Source organism: Thermobia domestica, chromosome 16 (assembly GCF_964235325.1).
Source record: "Thermobia domestica chromosome 16, izTheDome1.hap1.1, whole genome shotgun sequence".
NCBI lineage: Eukaryota > Metazoa > Arthropoda > Insecta > Zygentoma > Lepismatidae > Thermobia > Thermobia domestica.
The window spans coordinates 81278194-81290485 of NC_137469.1; the positions used below are offsets into that span (position 1 = coordinate 81278194).

General features: G+C 34.6%; 1 protein-coding gene across 1 annotated transcript in view; it reads left to right on the plus strand.

Annotated features, from left to right (window-relative positions):
• The window catches only part of LOC145673197 (phosphatidylinositol phosphatase PTPRQ-like), a 55069-nt gene extending 44548 nt beyond the window's left edge, over positions 1–10521 (plus strand). The window contains exons 9-12 of the mRNA XM_081742668.1: positions 2055–2266; positions 3424–3629; positions 7252–7387; positions 10231–10521. Of these exons, the coding sequence (XP_081598794.1) occupies positions 2055–2266; positions 3424–3629; positions 7252–7387; positions 10231–10419 (743 nt within the window). The 3' untranslated portion in view covers positions 10420–10521. The remainder of the gene's footprint in view (positions 1–2054; positions 2267–3423; positions 3630–7251; positions 7388–10230) is intronic.
• Positions 10522–12292: the final 1771 nt, after the last annotated feature.

Here is a 12292-nt window from a genome sequence, read left to right on the forward strand (position 1 = left end):
AGCACACAACAAACTGAGTTGCAGAGGACATTCTACTTGTTGTGTGAAATTGTCACTCGTTCTATTGACGTAGTAGGGGTGTACTTTGAGTAATAAACAGGTGCTATTAAATTATCTTTGTTTGTTGCGTAACAATAAAATCAGTCTTATGACAAAATGTTTAAAAAAGAATTATATTTAAGAAAGTTTATAACATTGATGATGTTTAAGTCTTTACATGATGGTGCTACAAAAACATTTCGCATACAAAAGTTGTAGCAAGTTTAATACAATATAATTGTAAGTCGTAATTTTCCCTTTAAGATATATTGATGAGAAACTATAATCGATAAACTGGAAAAAAGTCCGGAAGTTAGAAACGCCATAGGTTTCAGGCGCACCACAGTAAACGTACAAGGGTTAAGACATTACAAATTTGGAATCTTAACGGGCTGGACCTATATGAGAACAAAATATTACAACTACTTGATCCTTTTATGGTAATATGTCTCTATTTCCTAGATGTACTGTAAAAAGATCTCGCGCTAAGTTATTTTGCATATTGCGCGTGTTTCTTGGAAGCAACTAACCGCATTATGCAAACCATTCCTATATTTCTTCAAAAATTCAAATTTAAATTCAAAATACTTAATATTGGCTACTTTTTTTTTTTTTTTTAAAAAAAAAGAAATACCAGGTGTTCCATGATCTATCCATGTCAGAATATGGACTTTGGACACCTCTGGAAACAGTGTTAAATGGAACATAGCAACCAATATATCAATGTACAGAGGAAACCTTTCCCTGGTAGGTATCCATTAATGGCCGGTTTGAGACTTTTGGCATATAATCTTCTGGTCTGAAATATGAAACGACAAAGAATATTGATTCGTCAACTTCTGCTGTATGAGTTTCAATTGAGACACTCAACCCGTGAAGCAGCACGAAACATTTGTCTGGCAAAAGGGAACATGCCTTGAGTTATGATACAACAAACTGCGGGTAAAACAAAATTCGAAGATGTTACTCTGGGCTCAGAAAAAGACTTTTCAGAATGATCCGCCTCATTAACATGGAGACTGTACGCCGAACTGTGGAGGCGAATCCGTGCACCAGCATCCATACGTTGGCTACCGAAATGGGTATCTCAAAATGAAGCATACAATGGACATTGTCCACCGTTGCCAAGGTGTGCACAGTATGTCGAATCGTTCGGCATAATCTCACTCACGAGCAAGTACAATGCAGGTGGAAGTGCAAAATACTGTTGATTAATCCGATTGATTAGCCTTTTATTAAACGAGTTGTGACGTAAGACACTAGGTCAGGATCCACGGTTAAATAAGAGCTGTTTTAACATAACGTGAAGCTTAATGAGGGTCAATTTTCAAGGTCATATGTGCACTGAGAACTTATTCTCATCGTCGAGGTGTGAACACTGAACTGTACTGTGAACAACTGGAATCAAACTGTCAAATTGTATCACGAAAACACACATATTGTAATCAACCCATATTTTGGTACAGCAGAAGAATGCTCTACACTATTAGTCACGTGTCACTTAAGGGAAATTCCGTAACTTTGAAAATGTTGAAGTGTTATCATATCCGGCATACACTTCTAACTCAGCACCTTCAAATGACCACCTATGCCGTGCACAGGAGCACTTCCTTTGTGGTAAAAGGTCCGGCAATGAGGATGATATACGGCATATGATACAAATGTTCCTAGACTCGAAGCCCAAAGAGCGGTAAACAAAGGGCATTTATAAGTTGGCAGAAAAATTAGTACCCACTACAGAGCACAATGATTTGTATTTTGCGAAGTAAAGTCTCTTCTATACTATTCACTTGCGATTTCATTTTTCACATGGTGCGTGGGGGGGGGGAGGAACTTATGGAATACCCTGGTATAAGATATCTTGCTTACTTTAAAATTTTCAGGTGCAGTTTTCTTGGAACTTTAATACAATAAACATTCTGCTGACATATAAAGAAATGATAACACACTATACCGAACAAAGAGTAGACATTATAAAATATTAATATATTCTTCAATGATTGTTCCATTTTTAGCACCAAGTAAACCAAGAAATGTGCAGTTGGTTTCCACAGACTCAACCTCTTTGAAAATTATGTGGAATCATCCAGACTTGGCTAATGGAATTATTCGGTCTTATCTTCTAAACTTGGAAGAAATAGACTCTTACAATGTTTCCAACTGTTGTGCTTATTTTCCAATAAAGGAGTACTTGGTTCAAACTGAAAGACCATTTTATGAATATGAGGTACGAGGTTAAATTTTTCTACCACTGTGTAAGCATAATTATAAACATAATTAAGAATTATCATTTATGATTAAAGATTTACTTATAAACTCGCATAAAATGTACTCTGTTTAGTTTAGTATATGTATTATAATGAGTTATAATTTTGTAGTACTTCAGTGATAAAAAAATAGTGAAGTGTTAAATTATTACACATATGCTTTCTTGTCAATCAACGGTAAGTGTAACTATTTGGTCAGAATTTGCCTCTAATTATTGTGCATTTTGATAGTCGTTTCTATCCACGAAGAAAGTCGTTTGCGTTAATCTGACTATCTTCTTGCACCTTCAACTGATGTTATGCATAAATATTGGAAATCTCCTGCAATAGCTATGCACATCAGCTTGGCCGTTGTTCGACAAATATCGGATCAAAACTGGTAAAGGTAGTGTAAAACAGTTTCCTGATATGGTGTCAGTACTGAAAGAATAAAGGCCTTCTCTGTCCTTATCCCTTCATTGAAACGAGAAATAATTGAAATCCATTGTAACTTCCGATTCCGAGATTGATCCTCATAGAGCAAAATGGGTAGAAAATAACGTAAAGTGATATCTTGATATGAATATAATGTCTAAAGAATATGTTCAGTACCGGCTTTCATTCCTATATAGAAATTTGAAGTTGTAGACATTAATTGCTTCTAGTTTCAATATTGCTGTGTAAGCAGCGGCGTTATTTCCTTATAAATTTTGAATTTGGCAGAAGGTCCGTTTATATATACGTGGTATTTTCAAAAAGTGTCGAACCTTTGATTTGCAAAAAACATTTATTGATTTGGAAATACGAAACAGAAATGTCACTTGATTTAGCTGCTACATGTACAGAATGTCCCAATTTAAACTGTTAAAGAGAGCCCACTCGCAATGAGTATTCCTAATGATGCCCCTGACCCTGTTTAACAACATACAGTCTCGTTTGAATGACTGTATACTCTAGCGTGTTTCCTGAACATATACACAGTTTGTAACATCGTAAATGTGATTCAGTCAACCTTGTGGTTACATTTAAAAAAAAATGATTTAACATCAGATATAAATATGATATTTCGATTACGCGAATTGAATTTTGACCTTCCTTAGTATGTGCAGTATATGATACATATATAATTTTCTTTTAGTTTACTGACTTGAATCCTGCTTCCAAATATACAATCAGTGTGTCAGCAAAGACTACTACAATGGGACCGGCAGAACAAGTTGAAGCAGTCACGAAACCTCCTGTACCTTCGTTGGAACCACCTTCTAATATTAAACCTGTTGAAGATTCAAATTCTGCCTATGAATTAAGGTTCCAACCTCTTACGATGTATGACGATCTCCTCAGGTAATCTTTAAAATTTTTACTGTCTGTCAAATTCTATTCTTAAAAAGTAGAGAAAATTCAACCACAATACAGACAAAAATAGAATAAAAGAGAAAATATTATTAGTTAATGAAAAGAAATTAAAATAATATTTATGAAACAAACTTAGCAAAGTTGTTTTAATTTGGTAGTGGGTAAGTTTGCCCAATTATTGTTCCAAAGCTTTGTATAATACGTTTATAATAGCATACATATTAATAAATTCATGCTACTTCAAAATTTTATCAAATATGTTCCGAAAATCTACTGACTATAAGTGGTCCTACTACACGGTACCATTGTATAATCTCATTGAGTAATGCTAATAGCTAATGCTAATATTACCGTAATTTTTGGGAATATGATTAAAAGTTATTGAAATTTTCAATATTGTAGAAAAGAAAAAAACATGTATTATTTGAATATTTTAATCATAACTAATTACACACCAACACTTCCAGCAAAAAAAAAAAAAAAAAAAAAAAAAAAAAAAGCTAGAAAGAAAACTGAGCAAGCTAAGAAAGTTTGGTATTAAAGTTATGTGTAAATGGTCGTTAACACAAGTGCTTTCTATGCATCTAGTTCACGGTTCGATTCTCCGTGAGGAACTTAACAAAATAGTAGTTCATATTCGAGTTTTAAAAGTACCTCTTCTCTTATATATATCCTTTGTTATATATCTGAAAAGTGGTGTTAACCATAATTAACCTAACAACCAAACATTCTTTATAAAATTCAAACACTAAGCATTATGGAACATGGATATTTAGACAGAGTGCATGCTAGTTCCTAAGTAGTTCTTAACCAATTATGGTAATATGATAGTTTTCAAACGATTTGGTTTTGGAGTTTATTTCCTGTCTTTTTCTTACGGTTACAGCAGGAGAAAAAATGTGTTTTTATCCATGTTCATACGGAATCCTTTTTCTGTAGTCGCCATTTCTTCAGCACGGAGTGTGTATAAAAAAAGTAATTTTGAACCAATCAATTACCTTTCCACAACTTTTGTACAAATTTATTTTGTCCGTGCTCAAAGATAACTTTTATAATCGTGCAATGTTATCTTACTAAAAATCGATTACTAATTCATAATTCATAATCAACATAGACGTTCTATTATAAAGTAGTATTCTAACTCTCCTTATCTAGTTAGTTGAATGTAGCTTCAAATTCATTTTAACTTACAAGAAGAAAATGATTGTATAAATATGGTATTTATTCAACTTAAACTTATCTAACCTATAAACTAATTTAATAGAGTGAAGTATATACCTAAATGATTTGAACGGAGCTAACCTAACCTAAATATAATTCGCTTGAATTTAATCGTCTTTCACAATCTTGAACTAAGTGATCTAGCTTCCATAAACTAAGATAATCTGATGCTAACTTAAGGTAACAAATCTAAGTAACAATAATTACTCTTAATATTACTGTTGATTTAGGTAATTAAGATTTAAAATATTTCTATTGTACTGCGAGTAACAACTGAAAACAGCACAAGAGTCTCTCGGTGGCTTAACCTACACTATGCAACTCTACTCCATGTCGCGTTCTCTGTCTTTTAAACATGCCTACTAGAGTACATACCAAATCCAATCGTTAATATAAACCTATTAAAGTGGACACTCTCTGATTTTGAAGGTGCTAGAATGTGATTTATCCAAAATTCACTATATTACATATGTTTATTCTAGTCTAAATTTTCAACTTGCACGTTTAGAGATGTGCATAAAGTCTAAGAAATTACATTATTAGAAATGATTTTTGATTAAAAGAAAAACATTATATTTATACTGTTCCCATAGGCATTCTTAATCTGTGCAAGAATAAATGTAGATATGTAAGTATAAAGACGCTAAGAGAATGACCATTATTATATAAATAGAAAAAATAGCTTTAGAAGCAAAAGTAATATTATCATGCATATACTGCTTTAATTGTTTGCTTTTCTTAGTTTAACATCCCATATTTAAACCCCGAGACTAAGGGAGACAGTGATAATGAGATGGATAGGAATGATGGACTGAAGAAAGTGGGAGGACACGCTAGAACGACGAAAATACTCACGCAAACGATGTTTGTCCATCAGAACCTGGGAGCGAACAAGATACACCACGCATCAGAATGAATGAATGCATTATAATAGTGCAATGGAGGCGTCAGCAGCAAATGTTCAGCCGTCACGACCCCACGCAACATAGAAGAAAGTTCTATCACTGAATGACGTCTCTAATGCCTTTCTTTTGTTTGGAAATAGATTTTCGATTATTACGATCTAAGCCATAAGACAAGAATACTGGCACTAATTTTTGATAAAAATGTGATTTATATGCTTGTGGTACTCCCAAACACGACGCAGTTGAATGAATAAAACAAGATAGTGTGTGTCAGTCAGACAGTTGTGTGCATTCTATTAGTGTTGCACAATAACATGCTCCGGAGACATTCATACGGGAAAGAATAGTCAGGAAACTTGGCCAGGGAATATGGTATTGCCCACAGCATTAATTCGCATGCATTAGAAACATTCTGAAACACAGGCAATGATGCGAGAAGGAATTGATAGTCGACCACAGTCAATTATAGCAGCAAATGACCGCTATATTGTGGAAGAGGCAGTAAGGGACGGGCATCAAGGAGTGCAAGTCTATCAACTCAACAATTCACAGCAGTATTTCGACTGCACGGAGTAGTATCTTTGTCCGACGACCATTGTGTCGCATTTCGTTGACACACATTCACCTTCGACACGTCTGCAGTAGTACCAATAACATGAAAACTTAACCGAAGAGGAATAGGGTCGCGTTCTGTGATCCAATAAAAGCAGATTTGAGTAGTAATTTTCTGGCGAGAGATAAAGAATACCCAATAAACAAAGAAATATTATTGAACATGATCTGTTTGGTGGTCCGATGTTTTTGTGTGAGAAGGCATATTTTTGAATGGATATAACGACTTCCCAATTTTTTGAATGCGATACATTCATCTGTCAATGTTATTGTGATACTGTACTCCTTCTCCAAGTGCTTTTTTAAGAGGTGCAGTCGTCTTAAACTTCTTCTTTATGGATGACAATACGTGACATTATCGAATATTGCAGTTGGTGCTTTTGAAAGGAACAATATTCGGCAATTGGATTGCCTTGCCTGATCCCATGACTTAAATCCCATCGACCCTGTTTCATCAATCTATGACACTCGACAGTGACACAGGGTGTTATACTTTCGTCCTTAAATTTTGCACATGGGTGTCTCTTTTATTTACTGTAATTTTCAGTATTATTTGTGGTACATTATATGACTACTAGTAGTGGTATACTGTGTTCTCCGGGAATGAAGTTTACTTAGGTAATACATTATTATTATCCGCTTCCATTAGCCTAAAGGATATGATCGAGGTATATTAAACTGAAATATTTTATTTCATTATTATCATAGATGGATTGCATTTTGCTTTCAAATGTCTCGTGTACTTGTTATTTCTTTGTATGATTTTGTGAAGCAAATTGTGACCGACACCGCCTTAAACATACACATATACGTAATCATATTCTACTATTTTAGTTGAATTGCAATAATATTAATTACGTAAACTTTTTCAGGAATTATTTTGTTTTGGTTGCATGTAATTCATCTGTTGACGATATCCCACAAACCAACATATATCCTATTGAACTTCAAGAGGAAATGACAGAGCTGATAAATGGAACATTTTATGTTGCAGCGGTGTTGAATAAGGTAACATTTTCTGTATTTTATAAGTAACTCTTACAAGTAAACCTTTCGACATCGAAATCGACTTTGTTTATCAAACTTGGCAGTGAAGTGGTGATCATTCGGAAACGACAGTAAGCAAAATTTAAAATGCTTCCGTCCCTAACGACGGTCAAAGAGACCAAAAATCTGATTTATCAGAATACGCCAGAATATGTTTCAAGTCTGAAAATTTCAGTATGTTTGTAAAATGGCTGAAAAGTGGAAAACAAGGATATATAAATAGACATCGGGAGGAAGCAGACATCTGTCAGAGACTAGGCTTGTCATGACCGCCACCTTGAAGTCAGTCATCTTGTATCTTGCTCGATTGTTTTAAATAAGAAGGGGGTCATTTAATATATCAAACTGGGTTACAATTTTAAGAGAAATACAATGGCGAAGTCTTTGTTGCCATACGTTTATATTTGGAAGACTTAATGAAATGTTACATTGGTATGAGTTCGTTGGTTCCGAGATTTCTTAACAACCGTATTTGTTTGATAAAATGCAAGCCAGTTAAACTTATTGTACGCTAGTAAGAACGTCATAGGTAGCTGCTAATGAATGGTATAATCAACTTGACAATGTTGTAAATAGGAATGTGGTGAATTGATCAAACATGGTCTAACATTTGAAGAGAAACAAACGCAGTTATTTTCGACACAAGGTTGTTGACTGCAGCATTCGTCATTCTTGCATGAGATTATACGTGAATGTAATGATGAATATGTATATTTTGCTTGGTTTGGGGACCTAGTTTAGTCCGTTTTCTTTGTAGTGCTTTTTGTATTTGTGTATATTTGTGCGCAATTGATACCATCAGATTCTATCATGTTTGTTGGATTTCTTTGTTAGTATGGGAATAAATATTAGTACTGTGCTCTCACACTAGTTTATCTTGCGCGTTTAGTGTGAGAAACAATTGGATTATATCTCATAGGCACAAGATATTATAACGAAGGCAGACAAAATGGAATTGAGATAACACGATCAAAAACCTTAAGGAACTGATGGAAGACGGATGGTGTTTTCTCCATTAGATTATTCGAGACAAAAATCGAGTTAGAAGATAATCCTTCATAAGCATCCACCTGTTCAGTACACAATAGCGTTCATTAGTTTTTCTTGACTTCCAAGTTTGATCAAAATGATACGAATAAAAAAATAAGGAACAAACGAACTCATATCAATGTACCATTTCATTATGCAATTCAATTATAAACTTATAGCAACAAAGACATTTGTATTTCTCTTAACATTCTAGCCCAGTTTAATATATTATATGATCTTATTTAAAACAATCGAGCTAGATACAAAATGTCCGACCTCAAGATAACGGCCATAACAAGCCTACCATTTAACAGATGTCTACCTCCCCCCGGTGTCTATCTATATATTTTTGTTTTCCATCCTTTACCCGTTTTACAAATATACTGAAATTTTCAAACCTGAAACACATGGTTGTGGCATATTCTGATCAATCAGATTTTTTGGTGACTAGCCCGTCGTTATCGACGGAAGCATTTTAAATTTTGCTTACGTTCGTTTTTTGATGTTCCCACTTCAATGCCAAGTTTGGTCACCAAAGTCGATTTCGACATCAACAGGTTTACTTGTTAGTCTAGTAAACGCAATCTGTAACATTAATTTGTTTTATATGTTTACATGTTACACATGTAAATACACCTCTTTACTTCTGAAAATTTCCAAACTTTAATTTGGTTGGCTTTAGTATGTTTGGTTAAAAGGGAAGGGCCCACTTTATTAGCACTGTATAACAATACCTATTCTCTATTTGGAGACGTGGATTAGCTTTACAATTAGGTGTTTGACATCTTTTCATTTCTATTATTTGAAATTATTTATGTCCATGATAGCGTAGCATAAAACACAGAACAGAAATACCTTTACTGACAACGATTGTTTTCATTGATTTGCTACTCTTGAATGCAGTACTTTGTATATCTGCAAAGCTAATTTACTCTTTCATTTGAAGTACATTAATTTGTCAAAGAGCATTATATTTTAATCACGCTAGACCCTAGCCATAGGAGCTAAATACATGGTCCTGATTGGATGAAGTTAACCGTTTCTCGCTATGTAGCACACATAAAGCACAAATCAAATGCCACCTGCTGTTGGTCTTCGTGGCTAAGCGTGGTAAGGGACGGGCTACTAATCAAATTCACTTTTGACGTGGGTTCAAACCTCTGGCCCAAGAATTTTTTTTTTTAAATTTCCATAACACTTTTATCATTGCACATAATACTAACTTACCCTTGTACGTGATATATAATCCATAAAAAGTAATTTACTTACGCCATGAAACAGCTCAGCGAGCGAAGGCTTTTAGAAGCCCCGTAGAGCACGTTTTGTTCGACCTTTGACCCCATGATATTACCAAGTGACATGTCACACTCGGGAGGTGCAATTTCGATGTAAATCTAACATCACCTGCTTCCTTGTGGCCAACTTAAAACAGTTGGCTAGGGTAGCGCGTGAAAAAATATGTGGTTCTCAAAGAGCATTACACACCTCTTTTCATCACGTTAAAATTCTAGTGTTTTCGGATATCGCTTGTTATTTTACAGTGGCGCTGAAAATGGCCAATCCTTTGTTTCTTTCATTGAAGCTCTGAAATCAGAGACTTGCATGGTTTGATGTTTTCTACATTTATAGGTAAGCGAATGTTATTCGTTCTGTGCCTTAAACATTGCGAAGCAGCACAATTCAAAGATTTATTTCAATGGATAAAATGCTTTAGTGACAAAACATCTTTTGAAAATATATATATCAAAGAGTAAGATTGTTCCACTTTCTTACAGGGTGAGAAAGGAAACTACGTTACGGTTTTCATTGGAACAGGAGAATCAGGGGAAACAGATTTTGGCACATTCTCCAATCCAATCCTAGAACTCGACACTGAGTATCGCATTGGAATTGCTGCTATTTTAGAGTACGAAGGAGTATATTCTGTGGGTTATTCTGAGAGCGAATCATTAGTAACAAACTAATTATAACAACTTTTTCATAGTTGTTTCAATAATTGACTTTGCTTAACAATTCTTGTAGTATTTTGTAGTTGGATTATAAATAAAGTGTTATTTAAAATTTAATTATTGTAATGTTTGCTATCATTGGTATATTACGAGTAGTTGATCTTTCCGAGAAAACTGCTTATTTCAGGATTTTTTCAAGGAAGAAAATATAAACCCAGAACCTTGCTTGCTTAATTTGATGATTAGCGTCTCTTTGAGAAGCTAGGCTACATGAGACGTGGACCTACGGCTTAATATGTGATTCAAACCAAATGAGCTCCTGCCGGGAACCACAGACACTTCCCATAGCTCTCCTTAATAGAAACATCAACATTAGTATATAATGGCATATATGCAGCGAAGTAGCCTATGAGTGGCCGTCAGTGATGCCAATTTAGCCTATTTTTGGCTAAATCTAGACTATTTGCAGAGGCATTTAGCCATACAAATCTACGAAATGCTTATAGCCTTAACTAGAGCTAATTTGATGAAACTCTTGTGCCATTTTTGGCTCTTTTAATTAGCAGTTAAATTAAGTCTATAGTACTTTTTCTTTGAAAATAAAGTGTAATTTTTAAAAATTAGCCGATTTGTCATTATATATTATCGTATTAATTGATTTTTCTATTACGCAACAAACACGTGTTTTTCGTTCTCTCTCTCTGCCCACAGGTTTACAACTACTTAACAATACTTATCGACTCAAAAACAATTTTAATGTCACTCCATTAACGGCCCCGTTTGCTACTTTTTAATTATTTTAATATTCGCATTTTATTGCAAGAATGAAAGTTTTCTAATACAAATTTAATAAATTGTTCGGTTCATCAACCCACATAAATTGTTCTTGCTTATCAAAGGAAACAAATAGGATATCTAATTAGCTTGAAAATACTCAGTGCAACCATGATGACTCATGTAGGTGTACGGAGAAATAAGAAGTGTTTATAAGGACTATGACTCCGAAAGAAGTGCTACTGAAAATTGGGACAATAGCAGTCTACACAAACACAACCAATCTACGATCCAACGATGGTGCATCCAGTTCCAGTGCCTCGGCTAGCTGTGACGTCATCGATAATGACTTATTTCAATTCAACTCATAATATGGCTGTTGACTTGCACAAATGAGATGAGTTGTTGATGAATTTTATTGTACTTTAAAGTTATGTATGTTGCTTGTTAGTATTCAGCGAATAATATTCAACATTTCAAATTTTAAAGTCATGCATGTTACTTGTTAATCTTCAGCGAATAAAATTCAACATTTCAAAATTTACTGTAAGTCATTTACAGTACTGGACATAAGTATTCATACAGCACCTGTGCCAGAATTAACAATGCATTGACAGGTAAATGGTGAATGAGAGTTATGTCTCGAACACAGACATGTCCCTGCAGTTGGAAGAGTAGACGCAACACGAATTCGTAGAAATATCTTTACTATGGAATGTACAAATAAAGGAAATGCGTGGGCAGAGCGATATTTACCTGGACATATGTATTCTCATACCGCAGAATAATACTAGACAAGTACCATCAAATCACTAGTGCAAGAGACTAGATTGCCATTACTGAGACGCTCGAAGTGTCAGGTGAAGTGTGAGGTGGTGTTCGCTGTAACCTAGAAAGAGATAATGGGGCGGAGAAGGAAAGAAACCACACCCGAGGAAAGGAAACTGATTCTATCACTATTTCAGAAGAACAAATCGTATTCACAAATCGCAGAAATAGTGGACAGATGTCGTTCGACTGTACAGTGTATAGTAGAACGATATAAAGGGAAAACAATATACATAAACAGTGAAAGGGTGGGTCGTCCACAAAAGCTCACTACGAGGGAAACACG